The 21790-nt window shown below is 47.7% G+C and overlaps 2 protein-coding genes across 2 annotated transcripts in view; one reads left to right on the top strand and one right to left on the bottom strand.

Annotated features, from left to right (window-relative positions):
* Positions 1–21790, bottom strand: part of LOC112588045 (fasciclin-1-like) — a 244634-nt gene that overhangs the window by 7744 nt on the left and 215100 nt on the right. Inside the window, exon 3 of the mRNA XM_025299245.1 lies at positions 8802–8992. Coding sequence (XP_025155030.1) covers positions 8802–8992 — 191 coding nt within the window. The remainder of the gene's footprint in view (positions 1–8801; positions 8993–21790) is intronic.
* Orc3 (origin recognition complex subunit 3) lies at positions 13322–20512 on the top strand. Its single transcript, XM_025299237.1, has 14 exons — positions 13322–13713; positions 14670–14822; positions 14897–15017; positions 15472–15629; positions 15716–15873; positions 16088–16196; positions 16303–16467; positions 16559–16759; positions 17041–17157; positions 17280–17567; positions 18087–18320; positions 18905–19024; positions 19876–19946; positions 20229–20512. Exons 1-14 carry the CDS (start codon positions 13690–13692, stop codon positions 20320–20322), a joined length of 2013 nt encoding a protein of 670 aa, XP_025155022.1. The 5' UTR covers positions 13322–13689; the 3' UTR covers positions 20323–20512.

Below are 21790 nucleotides of genomic sequence, written 5' to 3'. Positions count from 1 at the left end.
AAAGATGCGGGGTGGCAAAGAAAAAGAGGGAAAAAGGAAAAAGAAAGAGGAAGCCGGTCGGTCGGTCGGTCGGTCGGTCGTACGGGAAGTTGGCGCCTATGAGCTTCGAGTGAAGCGCACGAGACGGAAGAGAGACAGAGAGAGAGAGAGGGAGAGAGAGAGAGAGAGAGAGAGAGAGAGAGGGAGAGAGAGAGAGAGGGAGAGAGAGGGAGAGAGAGAGAGAGAGAGAGAGAGAGAGAGAAAGGGCACAAACGTGGAAGATCGTATGATAAGAGAAGAAAAAGGAAGAAGGAACGTGTCCCATTTATCCAGCAGTAGTCGCGGAAAAAAGACAGCGACAACGGCGCGGCGGAGTGTGGTGGTTGGTTAGAAATGAATCGTTTTACTTACCGAGAATGAGAGAGGAAAGCGAAGTTTGTGTGTTCCTTACGGGATAAGACGGGCCGAGACAGGACGGCCATTTATCTTGCTCGCGGTCGCGACTCGTCGGGAAGAGGAGATCGAACGTTCGCCAGGACGAATCCTTAATTTCCCCCCCTAACCTACCTGTCTACCTACCTACCTAAGCGTTAGCTTCTTCGCATGACACTCGACGCTTACGAAAACAAAATAAAAAATTGAAAGAATAAAAAATAATGAGAAACAGAAGCTACTGGTATCACGGATTCATGAAGGTTGGCGCGTTGAGAAACGTTCGAAGAGTTTGGAAAATGAAAATAATGTTTACGTACGGTCGAAATAAATAAACCCGATTTACGACGACATGTAAGATCGCTGCTCGCTCGACAAGACGTTCGCGTTAATTCGCCCGAGAGCTCGGTCGTGTTGATAAAAGCTTAAGGTGCTGCTTGCTTATCTTGAGATTTTGCATACGGACATGCGAGGAAAGTCGGGCAGCGCCGAGCTCGGCCTACCATACGGTCTCGTAAAGTTAACGCTAATTAAACTTTACCGATAGTTACATCGGGCCATTCGCGAACTCTCTCCGAGCGGACTCCTTCTTAATCAGCCCGACCACCCATATTCGCGGTCGGGGATGGTACACGGGGGTGCGAGTTATCATCTCGATACACAGTAGCTTGCGCGCGTTCGCTTATTTCTCCCGGGCGCGCGCCTCGCCGCGAGATAATTACGATTCGCGCGCTTAACGATGAATTACCGTGCAGAAGCGAGCGAGCGAACGTGCACATCTTTGCGAGAAATTCGCGAAATGAAAATTAAAATTGTCCCAATTTTGTCCCGACCCATTGATTTTTGACGTCGCGGCGAACTTTAAAAACGCATCGCGATCGAGACTGAAAGTCGCGGTCGTGAATCTTGCTTCTACGATCGAATAACAATTCGCGGTAGTAAACGAAATTACAAAACGAAATGAAAAATTACGGACGTAACGTTTCTGTCACGATTTAAAAAGTATCCTATCGCATAATTTGTTGTATCGTATAATATTTAACAAATTGACGTGCCGCGCTGATTTTCACCAATTGCTTTGAAGCTTAGCTGAGGCTTGAATAATCGCAAATAGAAACCGGTAAATGGATGCAATTTATGACGAGTACATGCGCTGATTCGTTTTATTGGCTCGCGATTGATTATATATTTAATTTGCTGCATGCAACTGACTATGTCTTGTATGTAAATTAATGCAACGCGGAAATATTTATGCGCTACCGTTGACTCTCATAGTAATTAACATGTTAATCATTTTGCTCCCCCCTCGCTCTCTTTCTGTCTGCCATCACGCGTTCTTTCTTGTCGCGCGCGACTATCTTCAAGCGCGATAGCGACGTTACCCCGAGTTATCGCATTTAACATCCTGGAGTTCGTCACGTCTCTCAGAGAGAAGTCTTCCAATTACGCACTTTCCATTTTATACAAATTTAGAAAATAACAGACCCCCGTCTCTTCCCCTCTCACTAGTTAAAATGTTCTTGCTTTTCAATTAGCGTCGAAAGCGTGTAAAGGGAAAGAGAGAGAGAGAGAGAGAGAGAGAGAGAGAGAGAGAGAGAGAGAGAGAGAGAGACAGAGAGAGAGAGAGAGAGAGAGAGAGAGAGAGAGAGAGAGAGAGAGAGAGAGAGAGAGAGAGAGAGAGAGAGAGAGAGAGAGCGAGCAAGCGCGCGAGAGGGGGAAAAGGTAGGAACGGTGAAGCGTTTAAGTTCGCAGTTGACGTACGTTAATAATTTTATACACGCCGCGAGTCGCGGCTATTAAGTAATCAAATGCATTCTTTCCGCATGAATATTCAAGCCAAGACGGAAGAGAAAGGGAGCGAGCGAGAGAGCACGCGCGAGCGCGAAGGTAATTCCATGCAAAGTAGAGAATTCCAAATCCGAATTAGCCGGCGCGCGATGCGAGTCATCGCTGGTATAGAAATCACGCTAATTTTCATCGCCGCTTCCTCGCGAAGCAGCTTCTCCTCCGTCTCGCATTTCCGTCGTTCAATTATCATCGAGATTTATGACAAAAAAATGCAAAAAGAAACGACCGGCTGAGCGACGACGCGACGGCGACGGAATCGCGACTGTCTTCTCTCCGACCGACTTGCAAAGCGTTATTCTCGATGGAAATTAGCAGCCGGCAGGATATGCACTTACAGACACGCAGACAGAAAGAAGAAAAAAAAAAGAAAGCGCGAGCGTATCTATGGATCTGAAGTACTGTTAATCTTTAAAACATGGAATTGCTGAATCTTAATCGACTATCGTCAATTTGTCGACGAGCAGATATCCGCGCTGATGTTCGCGCGCGAAAATCACGAACGAAAATTGGATTATCTCCTTTAAGGTCACTCCGAGATTCATTGAATCTGAGCAGAAGGATAAAGAAGAGGAGAATAGAGAGAGGGGAAGAGAGAGAGAGAGAGAGAGAGAGAGAGAGAGAGAGAGAGAGAGAGAGAGAGAGAGAGAGAGAGAGAGAGAGAGAGAGAGAGAGAGAGAGAGAGAATATAGGATACATGAAGGCGCTCTTATACGGACTAGCACGATTTTTGTTTTATATCCTTTTTCCGACGATTTTTATTCCCTCTTCCATTCCCGTCGCCCTTTTCGCTTTTCACTTTCCGCGCTCCGAATGTCCTGTTCTATTCCACATCCCTTTCTCTCTCTCTCTCTCTCTCTCTCTCTCTCTCTCTCTCCTTTTTCTTCTCTCTTTTTTTCCCCGCATTTTTGTCCAACCTCGTTTTCTATTTTCGACGGCGCCCCGTCAACGCTGTACAACTCGAATGCATTTTTAACGAGACTTTTGCCGACCTTATTTTGATTTTTCATATCGCGACAGCGGCACAGGTGGTCGCGTTCACGTCGACATCCCGGCTTTACTGCGGCCTTTAATACAACACGAATGTGAATTATTAAGAACCGTTAAAACGATCCTTCTGAATTTCCGACCCGGGCACGCAATAATAATTATTGCGCGAATCGACAACGACATCGATTATTCCGAAGGAGACGCGTGTACACAGCTGCCGCATAAATTAATCAAATTATCGTACGCCGGCGTGTATGCGCAATTTATTTGTAGAACATAAGCCTTCGATACCGAATGCCGAATCATAATAAATTACTCGGACGCTTAATTAATTCACACGGTTCCGCACCGTCCGTTATTCCCCACGAGGATATGCTTAAATCGCACCTAATGCACTCGCGCACATACACACACACACACACACACACACACACACACATACACTTGCATCCGTTAAACATAACGCTCATTCGAGCTGTATCATGCGCTCAACGTTATTCCCACAGTTTTAATAAACACTTTTACGTCTTTTCTATCGGTCGGTTTACGAGCACTCCTCTCGGCGGCAACATGAATTTTCCAGCTGACCGACCGACCGACCGACCGACTGACAGCATCTTTATTTCCCGCAAACTGCGATACGAAGAGCTCACACCTCGATACTTTTCTTCCTCTCCAGACCCGCCAGCGGAAAACTTCATCCCCTTCTCGAAACTATTCCGCCAAGCGCGCCCGCCACGCGGTGGCTGATTTTCAATTCTCCTCTCCGCGGACAAACCGCTCGCACCACCAGCCCCGGCTCTCCCGGTGCACTCGAGCATCCCCGACGTTCCCTCCCGCCCTTCCAGCCCCCGGCCCGGCTCCGTTCGCGCACTCGTTCTCCCTTTCTCGGCAACAACCCTTCCCATCGTCCCGGCATTTTTCCCCTCCATTAACCGTAACTCTTTAGGCGATCCTACCAGCGTCAGTGTAGTTATTCGGACTGGAATTTCTTTAGATTGTTAGAAAACAGGAGCACGCGAGGGACTCGGAGGGATGGCTGCGTTCCAGAGGCGTATAATGAGATCAAAAACCCCCACGGTCTTTTGAGATTAAAAACACCGCCTGCCGCTGTGCTCTCTCTCTCTCTCTCTCTCTCTCTCTCTCTCTCTCTCTCTCTCTCTCTCTCTCTCTATTCGTCTCTCTCGTTTCTCTCGCTTTGAACCACGCGGTGCATCCCTGACGATGATGCGATACGACGAACTCTGCTGAAATTCGAGCGCCGTCGTTGTTTCAATTCGTGAATCTTTCATCGTCTCGTCAGGCCGCGCACGAAAGCGCGGAACGAGTTCGCAAACTGAATCGGGCAACATTACGGGGAGAAATGATTTTTGTAACTCGGCGACGCGCTAGCAAGAGGGAGGATCCGGTTACGAGATTCGCGTCGGGATCGGGACTGCAGGGGTGAGTTCTGTGTTTACCGGCGGCTGAATAAAATGTCGCTCAATCGTCAGGAAGTAATACCGTATTGTATCTTCCGGTATAAAATGAGAGAGCGAGGGAGGGAAGGGAGGAGAAAGAAGGGAGAGAGGGAGTGAGAGAAGGGTGGCAACAAATCTGCGAATATATTTTCAAATTGGATCGGAACCTCTCGGATTTCTCTCGTTCTTACGAGCGGGCTGACGTAATAAAACCGGCCATAACTTCGGGAATGAAGGCCTCCTTCCCACGCTCTTCCCCCTTTTATTTCGACTTCCTGCGCGATCCATCAGGAAATCGAAGCTCGTCGTAGTATCCTCTTAAGACTCCGTAAAATCTATATCTCGCGAAAAAATTGCGCGATAACTGAGAGCACGGCGATGGAAAAAAGGGAGAGAAAGGAGAGAGAAAGGGGGAAGAAAGGGGGAGACACCCAGCCGTCACACGTCGGCCAAGTTTCTACGATGAGTTTATCGTCGCGCGATATTCCCTGTGAATTGAAACGAAAAGGCTCTTGAAACGACAAAATGCGTGGCAAAGGAAGGATAACGGCCAGGAAAACGTGACGATGATCGAGCGCTGAATACACACACACACACACACACACATACACCGAAAATGTTATTGGGACTTTAATAGTAGGCCGCGGCCGAAGAATGCGGGCCACGTTCCGGCGATAAAACTCTTCAGGGTCGCTCCGCTCGAGTCGGATGCATAAGGAATAAGGCGGAATTAACCGTATAGGCTATTTACGGCCGACTTAAAATAGTGCGCACCCCGGTCTCGGCCTGTATTTCTAATCCGACGCGTATCGTAAATACAGTGTCTATAATCATAAAGTACCGGAACGGACAGTTACGGCAGAAGGAGAGAGAGAAGGTTGCGCGTTCACGCCGAATTGCGACGCGATCGTAACGTATCGACGGACGTAACTCGCGACATCGCGACGAACGGAATCGTGCGCGGGCGTTCGGGCTGAGCTCGAAAAAAAAAAAAAGAGAGAGAGAGAGAGAGAGAGAAAGAGAGAGGGAGAAATCGCGACAGAAGACGTGCCGTAAGCGAGGGTATCCCGGAGCGATTGCTCGTCGGTGGAGGCTAAAAAGCGCGAGGCTCTCGCGGCTCGCGAAAAGCATCGAGTTTCGCTGTCGGCGGAACATCTCTCTCCATCAAACGCGCCGGTTGAAGCTCCGCGAGTTTCCGTCCGAGACGCCGGATAATAGAATATCGTACGTCTGTTACCGATACGTACGATAGGGGGAGGAGATCGGGGCCGGGGGAGGCAATGCGCATAAATCCATTCTTGAGTTGATAGATATGCAACGCGCTCGCGGGACGCGCCGACTGAAAGCGGATCGTTGACCCGCTCCATTGTCGAGACAGCTCGCATTATTGTCGCATGCAGCACACCCCGGGAGAGATGTTTCGCGACACCTTCGCGCGTATTCGTATTCCGCGAGAGTTGCCGGAAAAAAAAAAAATTACGCGAGCAATTCGCTCGTGGGGAAGCGAACGTGTTCGCAAGTAGCGCGGCTCTATAAAAAATATCATGTTGGTGAGGAAGATCCGTCATTTTCTTCTATTAAATTGTCGTACGGAATTTTGGCAATATTAAAAGAAAAATAAAAAGCTTTCGTTAGACGTCTAAAAAAAAAAGAAATACCGAGTTGATGTCCATTTTATTCGAAAAAAATTATTAATCTCTTAAGATAGATGTCGATAATAATGCTTAGGAATGGAAGGAGGTTTTAAAACGACGAGGAGATTATTTCGAGGCTCGTAGAAGTTAATCGAATCGTCGGTGAATCTTATCGAATCATGAGACGTTTTACGCGTGTCTGCAACTCGAAGTCTTCGCCTGTTCGTTAATTATAATAGTAATCTGCGATAATCGACTCGCGGTTACGCAGCGGCCGCTATTTCACTTTCGTCCGACCACTCCTATCAATCACGCGTTATTGAATCGATACCGTGCAATTAATAATTACGGATGATTAATGTAAGTTATTGCAGCGGGTCGCGGGCTATTCGGTAGGCTAATTGGCGCACTCGCGTTTATTAATGATAATATTACAATCAATCATTATCGCTAATTCTCGCGGAATGTGTACAACATGGAAATTGCAGTTTTTACGTCAATCCCCGCGGGATAATAAAAGTAATGTTCAGCTGTGTACATTAAATCAATATTAAATCTGACGCGGCGATTTGAGATTATACTCAACGTGCGTTCAATTCGGCGGACTGTTCTTTCCTTCGCAACCAACGTCAAAAATTGCAAATAACTCGCGTCTCCTCGAGAATCTCACGAGTACGCGACTTTTTTCACGACTGGTGAAAACGACGACGCGACTCTCGATTCCGGCTTGTATCTATTAAAAAATGTAGCGAAAGACGCCGATAGAGCTTATAGAGGCTGATATTTTCATGCTCCGGTAACGAGCAGGAAGTAGCAGAGGCAATGAAACTTCCGGGTTAAGTGGATGAGAAAAGTTTCCCTAATATTACCGAGAAGCGAAAGAGAGAGAGAGAGAGAGAGGGGGGAGGAGAGTGGGAGAGCGAGAGAGAGAGAGAGAGAGAGAGAGAGAGAGAGAGAGAGAGAGAGAGAGAGAGAGAGAGAGAGAAAGAGAGACAGAGAGATGGAGAGATTGATCTGCGGGTGAGCTCGTCGAAGGGATTAGTCGTAGTCCAGCCAGCCCCGTGCGATTTTCATCAGGTGATGGTACTTTAACTATAGATTAAAGGATCCGTCTGGGAACCCGAAATGAGATCCACCTTTCCCCTTTCGGCAAAGCCGAAAACCGAAATCAGCTGAGATACGACGAAGAGAGGTGAATACGCTATCGACGACGAATTTACGATCGTTCGAAAAAGGCTACCTCACGACGAAGTTCCTCTCGCAAACCCTTCACGGAATCGCTCGGCTGCGTTAGCACGGAGAACGATTCGAGCCGACGGAATCGCGCGGAATGCGGTCCTTTCGATGAGGGGATTCATTGTGCCGCGAGATTCCGAAAATTCACGGTGATTGTGCAGCTCGCGGTTCAGCCACTTCTTGGAGGAGGGAGGGGGAGAGAGAGAGAGAGAGAGAGAGAGAATTTCGGACGACGGAATTGCACAGATCGTTTAGTGAAGCCGAAATGAGATCTTTCGATTATCCATCGATTATCGTTATCAATCATCGTTAATAGATTGTGAAACGTTTCAACCGGTCATTTGATTATTAAAATAAGGGGAATGAAATTTCTTGTATAAAATCGTAGTACTTGGCGAGATACAGCTGAGTGCGCGCTGATTATTATAAATCGAGCCTTAAACCACCGAGTTTAATTTGCAAGGCGCCGCGTCCGGACGCGTTCCATCGATAACCGGAGCTGATGGCTCTCGCGAGAGAGAGAGAGAGAGAGAGAGAGAGAGAGAGAGAGAGAGAGAGAGAGAGAGAGAGAGAGTGCGAATGCCAGGAAGCGCCGTTCGACATTATCGAGGCTCGTGATATTCATCAACCTAATGGTCTCGCGGCTAAGGCGAGCGTGTAAAGCTCATTAAAAGCTCGTTAGAAAGCCGCCGCCACCGGCACGCCGGGATGCTTCAAGTGACGCGGACGTTGCCACCGGGAAATCGGTCAGAAAAGTGGAGATCGAGTGTGAGGGGATAAAAGCGATTGCGTGCCGGAACGAATGTTCTCCAGAAGACTGGAGTCTCCAGATGGCTCTCTCCTCTCTTTGCCCGTCTCGCGAGAGTTAAACGAGCGTTTGCCCGCGACGGCGAGCTTAACATCTCGTTTTTTGCCTTATTTAATTATTTATAATTGTTAACCCTCGGTATATTGTCGTGATCCTAATCATGATCCTAAATTAAAGAATTAAATTGTACACGAAATAAATACTAAATGAAATAAATAAATTTTCCCTTTGTTCCCTTCGGAAAACTTGTAAGAGACAACAAAAACCAAGAGAGATTCTTACGAATACTTGAACGTGGTCGAGAGAGAAATTCAAAAATTACAGTTGAGTCTAACAGATCCTGATTATATGCCGAGGGTTCAATTGTAAGCTCCAAGGACACTTGTAAGCTCTACAAAAAAACACGATAACACTCACCTGAGTCAAAGTGTCGCCGTTGACCTTCAGCTTCGATTGGAAGTTGCTCTGCTCCAAGAGGATCTTTGCATTGTTGATGTAGACCTCCACACCGTGCGTGGTCGGTATCCTGGTGATCCATAGGGGTGGGTTGCCGTCCAGCTCGGAGGATATCGAATCCCTGAGTTCCTCGATCGTCAGAGGCCGGTTCGCTGCAACCCACACAAAGAGGGAACGATGTCTCGTCAGCGTTTCGTGGCATGACAAAATACGCGCGAGCTGCTCCTGTAGTCGGTGAAGTGTTTCTTCGCGGTGGTCGCCGCGAAACGGCTATACTTGAATTCTCGCAGGACTACCGGCGAAGAAGCGCGGGTTTTAGTTCCTCGGGTCCGAGAAGTTTCCTGATGTTTTTATTCTCGGCGGAATTGGGAGATTTTTATTTCCCGTAAAAAGACACAGGGCGCGTACAAAAGAGAGAGAGAGAGAGAGAGAGAAAGGAAAAAACGCTAAAAATAACGCGAAAGGTGAACGGCAGCAGAAGCTGGAGATAGAGCAAACTTCAAAAAGTCTGCGACGGAGCTACAAAGCTCGCCGCTTTATTATCCCGTTACCGGCAGAACGTCCTCGTAATACTGAGGTTTTTCCTCTTCCGCGACAGTATTTGTATATACGTGTGTTTGTGAATGTACACGCGTACACGCCCGTAGGGCATAATAGACAGCCGTGCCCTTGCTACTGTTGATGTCATGCGAAATTCACGACGGTGCGAGAGAACAAACTTGTATAAATAAATAGTTAGCTAAGACCCGCTTCTCGGTAAAATATTAGTTTTCAATTCCAGGATTCTTTCCCAACTGTGTTTGTCGCAAGTTACACGACTCAGTAAACTACTACGCATCATCACTGCATCGCTTATTGAAGTTTAGGGGATTAAAAATATTAGGAGGTAACGGGGAATTAAATAATTTCAGCGTTCGCGCTTCCGAGATATGAAATTATTCCTCGTCAATCTGACAGTCCCGAAGTAGACGGAGTTAAACACGAAGGCAGATGTTCGCGGATATTTCATTTCGTGTAAACCGTTTCTTCGTCCTAAATTCTCACCTTTACCCGAATAAAGCGAAAACCGCGCGATCGCCTTGCTGCTCGCGCTGCCTAATATTCACGCTCTCCCGACATGATTTTAGCATAAGAATCCGCGGGCTTCCGCGCGCCTCTTCCTATCGATTATCACGAGGGTGCATTGTAGTTTCTAAGAACGACCCTGTTCACGACACGAGCGATCGCGAGAGCTCGGAAAGTCCAATCTCCGTCGTCGCGGCGGTGGAGCGCGGGCGGGCGGGTTGCGCGGAGCCAACAATGACGCTCATTACGGACGCCAGGAATTGAGTCCCGTTTCGCAAACCACCGGCCGTTTCACCCGGAGGAAGTCTCGGGAACAAGAAGCGGCCGCGCGGCGCCGCAAAATCTCGTTTCCCCCGACAGCGCGAGCGACGGAGCTCGGACGATGTCCCGTCGGAAAATAATTTTCCCCGTCCGCGACCCTGCGCGCGGAATTGCGCGGCAAAGCGGCGTTTTATCGGCGGGCCGGAAAGCATTTTTCGAGCTCGTACCTCGCAGTCGTCCGTTGACGACTCCCGGATCGAAGGAACATCCGCGATCCTTTCGGCTTCTTGTGTCGCTGCTCCTTTCCCCTTGTGGCGTATCTCCCTCAGTCTCCCGCTCCTCCCCGCGTCCTGTTTTCTCCTTTTTCCTTCTACGACTACACGGCTACTTTCCCGAATCTTTAACGAGCGCGTAAACAATCGTCGTTTCGCCGAGAGTGCACAAAATCTCTCTTTTAACGTACGTACATAACTATTACGTCAACGGTAATTCTTTGCACGCACGCACGTACATGCGTACGTGTGTGTACATACATAGTACGCCGCTAGTACGAAAGCCGCGCCGTACGGTAATCGTAAAATTTATGATCCGCCGCAACGTATTGTCGGAGCGGTGCGATTACGACATCGGGAGGAGCCGCTCATTCCGCCGCGAAAGGCGGAACATTTATGGCGACGGTTCGGAGCGTAAAAGTCGAAGCGAGTTGTTGGCTTTTACAGTAGGTGAGTCCTGTCTTGCGTACGTACAGAACGCAGTAGCGCGAGCCGGATCGTCGATCGGCACGAAACGAAACGAAATTTTATTCCCGCAAATTTATATCTCGACAACGCGCACGTTACTGTTTGACCGCTTCGATTTTCGTCACCGGGATTGCGAGATTGCGCCTCTTCGTTTTACGCGCGAGAAATGTCAACGAGCGCTTCTCTTGTTCAAGTTAATATTGCAAGTTAAATGCAGGGGGGGGGCAGATATTGAATGTGGCAATTGAATGTGTGAAATCATTCCCGGTTTTTTTTACTTTCAATGTAACCTAAAAATGTTTACAAGAGCCGTTCTGAAAGCTCTTAGCAAGCGCTCTAGCTTAAGTCTCAACACGGGAAACAGTATAAAGTGACCACTCAGCGTTAAAAGAAGGCGACCACCCGTGCAATTTCGTATCTCGAGATTGCCTGTTATTATTAGTCGATGAAATTTACATATTTGATGCAGAGCCGAATATCGCGCTTCGCTTTTTATTTTCATCATTTGACGCTGTTACGCGACTGTTACTTGGTTGCAGCGTGGCTAATTGCAGCGACACAATTGCGCGGATTAATTTCTTTTCCGAGTACGTTAGCATTTGACCTGCATACCTTGTGTCTCTGGGACATGCATGGTCATTTCATGAGTCCTCCCGGCGCTCAAACGGTCAAGCGTGAGCGACGAATGTCGCTCGTGAGACAGACGAAGCAGACACGACGGACATTTCCGGACTCCGCGTTAAGGTAAATTTTGTCCGATACATCCTGCTTTCTCGCGATACGAAGCTAACCTTCCGAGCTGGGCTTATGTCCCGTAGCGTATGTACGCGCGCCGATCAGAACGCCATATCGTGCCGTGCTATATAATGCTTTTATATCTCCGCGACGTCTCGTCAATCACCCTCCGAACGCTTGCATGCTTCATCTTCCTTCCGTTATGTGAGGAGCCTCGGAAGGGAATACGAGTGCGCATATACGCAGCGTCGTGGCTTCAATATATTATGAAACACCGCGCGCGTAAATTCAGGAGGTAAGGAAATCGCGGTTGCTCGGAGAACAAAATAAACGTTTTTCGGAAAATTTCGAGAAGCAACCGATTCATCCGAATCTTTCCATGCGCGACTGATTAGTTGTTTCCTACCGTGCTTGCTGGTATCGCGAGCACAGCATTCGGAGCTTCGAGCTGGAGAGTAAAGCGCGCCGGATTTTTCCGTTAGCTTTCCGAAAACGACAACGTTGGCGCGACGGTGGAATTTCCTTCTACGGCGAATTCAGAGAGAGAGAGAGAGAGAGAGAGAGAGAGAGAGAGAGAGAAAACGAAAGGGCTCGGTCGACGCTATGGGGAATGCGCGGCACGTAGGAAAACTGGTTAGGCGTGGACGAGCGTCGATCGCATTATCGATCTCCGAAGCCGAGGGGTTTAGCGCGGCGCTCCACGACGAATAAGAGCTTTATTCGCGCCGACTGGATTTTTATAGCGCGTCTCTGCCGGCGCGTTTCTCTTGTTGCTCGCGGCCGAGAGCGGTGCTTTATGCGACGTGATCGAGTCGCGCGGGGGCGGATGTATGCCCTTTCAGGGGCCGAGGTCGGCGCCGGCGCCGGCGACGGCGAGAGAGCGTTTTGTCCCCCCGGCCTCGGAGCCATTTCGCTCTTTCAACGGGGCCGAATGATTAAGCCGCCGATCGATTCGCATTTATTTTCTCCGGCGCGGCGCGCCGCGTGAAGCGGGCCGCAGGTGCTACAGCCGGCCACAAAACGAGAAGAGCCACACGGCGACAAAGCTGCTTGCGCATCGATTTATATCCCGGTACACGACGAGACATCTCCGCTCAATCTCTTTTTCTCTCCCTCTGTCCAGTTTCTCCCGCGTCCGGCCGAAAAGCCGAAATCCGACTTTCAAACATGCACGTCACTCCGATGAGAGGAGGGACGGTGTTCGCGCGTCGCCTTATCGGCCGCGTATATTCAGGTCGCGGCGGAGCGAGAAAGATAGAGGTAGCGGGATATTTTATCGCATCTTGGCGAAATATCCCTCGGACAAACGGAGACAACGATGCAAATCGGGGACGCACGAGTCGAGCAATGTGCGAGCGGGCGAATGTGCGGGCGCAGATACCCGCGAGTCTATGATAACAGGATTAAAAGAGGCCGATACGAACGGAATTCTCGTCCTCGCGCGGAGCTTTCATCGTAAACTGCGCGACCATGACTCGCTCGTCGATAATAGAATCGTATTGTCGTTGCATTGCTTCGCGTTTTGTAAGCCCTTTGGGCGCGACGCGCCTCTGTTTCCTCGTTCTCTTTCGAGCGCGCTTTCGGCCCTAACCTCTCCTAATACTCCGCACTTGTAATCAACTTTTTTCGAACTTGACCTTCGATTGCGGTTCACGGGAGTCGTTAACGAGCGCATTGTAAAGCGATCCATCGCTTTCCTGCAAAGCTATTTTACCTCATGTTTCAAGGATAATTGGAGAACATTCCCGGCTGCTCACCGTCGCGCCGCATCCATCGTCGTGGAAAGGAAGAGCAGCCAACTTCAAAGCGTAGGCTCGGCGACGGCGATACCGCGGGACCAGCGTATGGCGCCCACTAGCGGCGTCTTTCAAACTCAACCGGCCATCGTCGCCCGTGGCGGTTCGCTAACGCGATCACACGCGGTAGACGTGCTGCGTGTGTCTCGTGTGAGAGTAGTTCGTTGCTCGCGTTTGCTAATCAAGCTGGTTACTTAAGACGTGCATTCGACACTCGAATTGGCAGCCGGGACAACGCGAGCAGACCGCGCGATGGAGAATGTTTCCATGTCCAAGGTAAGCGATACGAGCCGTGCAACCTGTTGCTGCCGTCGGCTTAACCTCAAAATGCGGTGCGCCGGCTGAAACGCAGCGCGCCCCGATGATTCATTACTGTCACTTTTACGCGGCCGTTAAAAGTTTATTGAAGAATGTTAACGAGTACACGTCGGGACGAGTAAAATACGTCGCTTCCTCGCGCGAGCGAAACTTCCGCTATACCTCCTTTCGATTGTTTATGACGCCGGTGGGGGTAATGAAATCGCACAAGTCGTTTAATTAACAGCAAAAAGATAAAGAGCAAAGCAACGAGCAAATTTAAAGTGATCGGAGTTGTTCCGCTTGCTCCTTCAAAGTTAATGGTTTTCTTCATGAGTGCAATTATGTAAACTTCACAATGCAAAAACTCAACATACAAAATTGATTAATATATCGATTAAAACTTGACAATGAAATCGACGAGAGAATTCATATTTTTGAGGATTCGTATTCTCCTAAAACACGCGCGTACTAATTGCATCGCGCAGCGCGCGCATCGATTTTTAATATAATAAGCGTTCATCGTCGATCATATAAATATCGTACTCGTCGATTTATGCGTATGCATGCGTATGCATGCTTTGTAATTTACTCATTACAATTTACTCAGCACATATACAGACACACATACACACACACACACATATATATATATATATATATATATATATATATATATATATATATATAGACGCACATATGTGCGCGATATACGCCAATTGCAGAGAAAAAATTAAATCTCTAATTTTCATTAATGAACCATGCACCCAATGTGTAATAATTCCGGCAATCAATACTAATGCAATCTAATAATGTTAAATTTCAAAGCAGCGAGAGTAATAATTATCGTTGCTCTAATGTTAATGCAACACATCACGGGAAAATCGGCGTAAATTATATACAGTGTGGCCGATATCGGCGTCGCGAACTTTCAGGGTGTGTTCGCTCATAAGGGAAGCTACACAATCGGCAAAAAGAAGAAGAAGAAGAAGGGAAGGGACCACCGCGCTCAGAATCCAGAATACTCTAACGAGCCTTGGTACGTCGCCTATAGCGAAATGTGGCGATACATCGAACAAGCCTTAGAGGTATTTACGTTCTCACGCTGAAAATTCAATGCCCGTAGCGAAGATCGAATGATATCCTAGCGTGATCATTACAGAACGTGAGATCGAGAATGTTCCACAAAGTGATGTCCAATTTGGAGCATTTCGTGTCGAAAGCAAAGACAAGCCCGCTGAACGCGACGTCCAAAGAAATAGCCACAGCCATTCTGTTAATAGGTGAGAAGAAGAAAGAAAGCGAGATATTCCGTACTTCCTTACAAAAAGATTTAACTATCTCGGAGCACCCGTTCTGCTTCTCGCGGCACGCCTAAATTATTCCGAACCAAATTGAACACAAATCGCACTCAGGAACGTCCATTTCGCGTCGACTCAATAAATTTGTTGCTTCGATTTTTCAGTTTTTGGCTTGATCGCGTTTACTGGGAATAAATTATTCATCAATCAGATATCCTCTTCTTTCCAAGGCTCTTCCAGCGAAATATTCATAGTATCGTTTCGTTTCTATTTTTTGGCGCGTACATGACACTATTCATTGGGAATCGAGTCTGATTTTTAATTGATGTATTTCTACGGCGAATTTTGGCCTCTAATGAGGTGCCCGTTTGCGGAAGGGAAATTTTGGGGATATATATTTTTTTTCCTCTCCTCTGAGCGAAGTGAAATATTGCAGGGGTTAACGTCCCCGATTACGTGGTGCTTTTCGACACGGCGGTGTCCAAACTCGGTAAGATAACGCCGCACATCGCGGTGCTGTGGAGCAGAAATTGCGGCAACGTGAAGAGCATCATCGAGGACACCGTACATCAACTCGTCAACGTATCGCAATCGGTTAGTTTGTTCGTTCGCTAAACAGTATCGCCGTTGGATTGAGAAACTTTGCGACCGATATCCGCACCGTGTTCTCCCATTCGCAGGACGACGCTCCCAAAGTGCCCAAAACCCGATGTACGATGCGCGCCTTGAAAGAACATTTCGGCAAATACCACGAGATGGAAGATCCCTTGGTCCTAATTCTGCCAGATTTCGAGAGCTTTTCGACCGACGTGTTGCACAACTTTATCTTGGTGCTGAGGTATCGCGTATAACTGCGAATACATTTTTCGCGCGATCGAAAAAAAATGTCTAGTTTGTACGATTAAGAAAAAAAAAAAAAAATTGGTCCTTCAACCTTACGACCAAGGTTTACGACAGAGATTTCGTGACATAAAAAAATTATTTCTTCAAAATCACGACAAAGGTTTGCGACAGAGGAGGTTTCGTAACGTCTTCCGGCGAATTGTTTGCAGTTCCTACACGAGCACATTGAAGTTCGTCCTGATACTCGGCGTCGCGACCAGCTTGCACATTGTACACCGATCATTGACGTACGACGTCACGTCGAAGTTAACGGTGCAGGCAAGTTATGACACGAGGAGAATACACTCCGAAACACTCGGTTGATGAATTTACTTTACGAAACGCGTAACGTTCTCGCCGATTACACCATGCGTCGTTCTTCCAGGTGTTCTACACGCAAACGCAGGTGGAGACGTTGTCCGATGTGTTGGAGAGCACGGTTTTCTCCACGGAGATACCGTTCAAGTTAATCGGCCGCGCCTTTCAGTTGCTTACGGATATCTTTCTGTTCTACGATTTCTCGGTGGATCATTTCTTACAGAATTACAAGGTAACACGCGCGCGAGATAATCCGAGGAGGAGCGCCCTTTCATCGCGCTCGATCGTGACTGATGTTCTTGGCGAACCGTGGCGAATTTCAGATATGCATGATACAACACTTTTACGGCAACAACATGAGCTACCTCTGTTGCCACCCAAAGGATATCAAGAGTAGAATATCGAAACTGAGTAACGAGGATATCGCAGACATTAAAGGCTTACCATCGATCGCGAAGTACCTAAAAACGTCCAAGAAATCGACAAGCGAGGACAATGACGGACGTGATAATGAAAAATTCAAGGTACGCGTTATTCGTTCGCGCGCGAGCTATATCTGCCAAATAATTTCGGCTTGATTTTATCTCGATACGATAAATGAGATGGAGAGGGGGGGGAAGAATAACTGGATTTAAAGCTGATCAATAGAGGAGATGAAAACTTCACTGACGAATTACGGTCTTAATGGAAATAAAATTTTCACAATTGACCACGAGCAGAAAATGTACATTAGCGCGCATTGTGTTCGGCGCATTACGTGCGCATTCCTCCATTATTGCCGGGCTTTAAGCTTAGTCGTTTGCAGGAATTATTGGAAACTGTGTTGAACAAATTTCACGGATTCATGCATCAATTTTTGATCGCTTTGAGATGTTTGCACTACCTGGTCGCTTCATTACCAGGCTCGCCGATGGGTAAGCAGGTAAATGAACGACGATGAGATTTTTTTTATCAAGAGGAGGTGTCACGCGACAAACGAGGAAATTGCGTGTCGTGGTATGGAAATCACAGAAAAGATGCAACAAGCGAAACCGATAATTTCAGTTGCGGGAGGTTTATACTAAAGCGGTTTACACGAGTAATTTCACGGGCTGTGCGGAATACAAGGAAAGCCTGAAGTTACTGGGATTTCTGTCCAAGGAGGAACTACTCTCGAAACTCGAATCTATCATGAAAATCGTCGACGGTTCCGCCGATCCGATCATCGAGAACATTAAGAGCGAGCTCGAGATTCGCATCGAGACGATTCGCAAAGCTAGTTTGGGCGTCGCGAAAGCCTCTTCCGAGCTCGTCACAGTGAATGACAAGCTCAGCCGTTTGCAACTAAAAGAGGTATGTACGAAGTCATATTCTTCAGTCGTTCTCGATTTTATTAACTTTTCCCCTTCGCGGTATTCTCAACGTGATGTTACGAGATACTCTAACGTTTCATTCTGCATGTTAGCATGCTTAGGATTCTTTCGCATTTGATCGAATGCGACGGGATGTGAGTTATTTCTTTTAACGGACTAAATAATTCAAATAGTCTCCTGCTAAAAGGAAAGAAATATATGAAACGGCTTCATACTATTCCGAAGCGGAATTATCGATTTCTTCTGCGATTGAACTCACATTGCCTTCGAAACAAGCGGCTCGTGTGTGAAATCTGATATAACGTATATAAAGACCTCCTACTCCTACTCGCGTTTTGTACGGGATTCACGAGATTTTATCGTTTCACATAAAGTAAAGTCACGTAAATTGTCTCGCGTCGTCTGTGAACGATCCGTGGTTCAGAGAACCACGAAAACCGTCTCGACTCGATGAGAGCGGAAAAAGGAAATAATCGACCGCCATGTGGCCTGTTTCCAGAAATTGCTCAAAATGAGTCAGCAGCAATCTCGGTCCGCTTACAAGCAGGCGCAGCACGACTTAATCGATTACTTGGACCGGCATGTGTTCTCCGTTCACTTGGTCGACCCAAGTCGCGTGACGGCTCATGAGATTTTCTGCTACAGCGATGGCAACCAGGCGAAGCACCACATTCGCGGTTCCTTGCGCGCCGCCATACACACGGGATTGAGCGATCCGCAGATATACCTGGACGTGAGTGCGAGAAACATTTCTCCACGAGAACGACTCGCGTGTGAACCAAACGTGAAACAAACGAAGATAAACATAAACGAGGGATATATTTGAATCTCGCGATATCGAACAGACAGTTCACGTTGTCGAATTGCGTTGTAATTGCGACTCGTTAATTCGATATAAATGTTGAAGGTCTTCGGAGCAACAGATCTCTGAAGGTCTCTTAACTTTACACTGATTTAAAATCAAAGAGTCTCCATATTCTAACGTTGTATTCAATTCTTACTTTTATTTTCTTGTCTCACGCTGCTTTCGAGTCTCTCTTGCCTTCAGCCATTCTCGAGTTTCTCCGATTCTTCCGACTTAATATACGCGTGTACATCGCGGAATAGAACGTTGGTTATTAATATCGCGGTCCATTTTTAAGCGCGCTCGATTTCCAGCCGGCCTGGTCCGCGGCGACCGGCGCTGTTGCGACGTTTAATCTTCCCTCATGCGAACGATTCATCGGCGACCACTGAAAAATCGCGCTTATCCGATTTATCCAGCCAGCGGCGCGAGTGAGCCCGTGGCACGCGGTTAATTGGAAATACATATTTCAGTGCGACTGCTGCAAATTGGAGAACGACGACGACATTCCGCACACGCTTCCCGACCTGAGTATAATTTATAAGCTGCACTTGGAGTCCAGGAAGCTGATCAATATGTACGACTGGCTGCAGGTAACAATTCGGCCTGTGCTCATGTTTACAGGTTAATCCCTGTTACACTTACGGTCACGCACCGGCTGGCCGACCGTTTCGTGATTTTAATCGCTGCCTCCGCCTCCGCCACGCCGCCGCCGCCGCCGTCGCCGTCGCCGCGAGTGATTCACGCAAGCACGTCATTGTAAGCAAGGCGCGCGCGCGTGCGCGCAAAGGGTGCCGAGTGCTTTATCGCCGGCCGGTTGTTAGGAAGCCGGTAAAATGTTTCTCGTGAAAATTGCGCCCCGGCGAAAACGCGAGCGCACTCCGTTCAACAATCCAACGTCGACGATCGACAATCACGGAGAGAGCTTAGCGGACATTTAATATTTAGGACTTTAATACAAGCCTCCGGAGTTTGTTAATTGCTTTCCTCCCCCCTCTTTGCCTCTCCTAACGAGAAATCACGTGTTGAGTTTTTAATGCCGCATGTTTGCCGACAACCGAGTGTTTTTCTTTTCGTCCTTTAGATTCTTAGATTCGTTTTTACAGTCGTTACCTGAAACTTGCATCACGTGAGACGCTCGGATCCGAGCCCGAAGTTGGACGTGAAGTTTCCAGTTGACTCGCAGTCTCACAATTACGTCACGTATATATTATATGAATTCACCGGAAAAGTTTGGACTTAACTCGAGAGCCAGAGCTGAATTGTTCACGCGAGGCGAGTCACGAGATAACGATTATAAATGCGAGATTCGCGGAGTTGAGCCGCGTAGATGTCCCCATCGGCATTCCTAATCAGCCAATTAATCTGCACTTCGACTCGCTGGCGTCACAGCGTTTTGACGTCGCTGTATCAGAACGACGAATATCGACGCGCTTTGTTGCAGGCGTTCCTGACGATCGTGAATCCACAGGCCGCGCAGGAGCAGGAGCAACGTGACGTGGATCCGCGAATGCAGTATCCTTTGCAAAAGTTTCCGCGCGAGGCAAGCGAGCTCCCTCCCTCCCTCCCTCGCTCGGTTGCGCCCGCCTGTTCAACGTGATCGGCTCTTCTCGACGAGATTTGTCTTACCGCGCGCATGTTGCCTTTGAAATTCATATCACGCCTCCTAACGCGGGAATCGTAGCCCCGTCGTAGACGTAACTTCCCTGAACTAGATACCCTCTCTCTAGTTTGAATAATTCGCACGTGTTATCTCGCATTTCATCACGTAGTAACTTATCCTTAACGGGGATTCAGAGCTCGGTTTACTCAAGCGGTCGCCGCCCTGCAATTCCTCGGCTTCATCAAGACTTCTCGAAGCAAAACGGATCATGTGAGGCGTCTTATGTAAGAACAATACGCACGTTTGATTGTTTTCTCTGTTTGTCTGTATGCGGCGGATATTATTCATGAATTATATATGAACACATATTTTCAAATTATTATATTTTGTACCATTTACACGGGGCGAATGAAACAGTATTAAAATAAGAAGCGCAAACCATACGCTCGTCCATATGTATTTATCTCGTTCGTCTCTCGTCAGTCCCCTTCCCTCCCAAACCAAACGATCTCGCGCACCGCGTTTTTCGATAACGCGTCCTCTGCTCTCGCGGAGCAGATCCGGGTCGAAGAAGCTGAGAAAGCGCGCCATTCGGAGATCCGATTGAACGTTCCGAGTGCATCGTTTTTCGTCCAAGTATTTTCCATCGCCTTCGCAATCCCCGCGGGCGATCGGGGATACGTGCCCCGTGTATTTATGTGCACCATTGCCGCGGGATCCACGGGCGGAAATTACGAATCTGAATCCATGGTGGAGAATAATTTAACGATTCGCACGCATATTGATGACGCGCGCGCGCGCGCGTGTGTTTCCGCATCTGCATAAGTCTCGACCGGAGTGCACAGCGGCGTTCCAAAATACTTAAACCCCAGGCGCAGACCGACGCTACGCGATTTCCTCTTTCACTTCCTGCCCATCCTATCATCCCTCTCTCATCCCCTTACACAGCCTTCAGCAAATCCGCAATATCGATTACATGCCGTCTTTGTGACGGCATCGAGCGTGCCGCGAGCATTTCACAGTACCGCGCGCAAAAAAAAAGTGGAAAATAAAATTTAGCGCGCACACAGCAATCGTTCCCGCATTTTAACGTAAACGAATATCGATTAATCGGATTCCCGCGATGGCTTTTCTGTCGGTCAGGCGAGGCCGATGAACACGGGTGAAGGCGCGGCGCTAACATTCTGAGCGGTGATCTTTGGTGTTTCGCTTTTTTGACGAGTAAAATTCACTCGCTTCGTAGAGTACGAGGGGAAGGGAATCTTATGGATTTTCAAATAAAATTATACGATACGTTGCGTCTACATACGATTAAAAGTGTGAGACATTGCAACAGAATCGACGTTTCATCGTAATAGAGTCGAAAATTTCTCCAATTTCTCTGTCTGGAGACGACAAAGAAAAAAGAGAAGAAGCACCGTCTTTAAACATAAGTTGAAACGTTTTAAAAAATTAAATTACAACTCACTCGAATGAAATTCCGAATTATTCGTGTAAAAATCGAAATCGCGCATTTAATCGTACATTTATATAGTCACAAAATAAAAAATTGATATTAATAATCTTTTAGTGAAAAAGATGTAAACCGATGCTTCAAAATTAGGTAATGATGTAGAGAGACGACTGTATTCTCATTGGAAGCAGGGCAGTCTCAGCTTGCGAATGCACTTTACCGCATGTCGCTACGATTTTTCTACGCGGAGTTATTAACGAGCAGCGAATTCGTTCGATGGGGACTTGGACCGCCTACAATGTT

The sequence above is a fragment of the Harpegnathos saltator genome, unplaced genomic scaffold (genome assembly GCF_003227715.2).
Source record: "Harpegnathos saltator strain DR-91 unplaced genomic scaffold, Hsal_v8.6 scaffold103, whole genome shotgun sequence".
In the NCBI taxonomy this organism is placed as follows: Eukaryota; Metazoa; Arthropoda; class Insecta; order Hymenoptera; family Formicidae; genus Harpegnathos; species Harpegnathos saltator.
The sequence above is the reverse complement of the archived record's forward strand: the minus strand, read 5'-3'. Positions and strand labels throughout refer to the sequence as shown.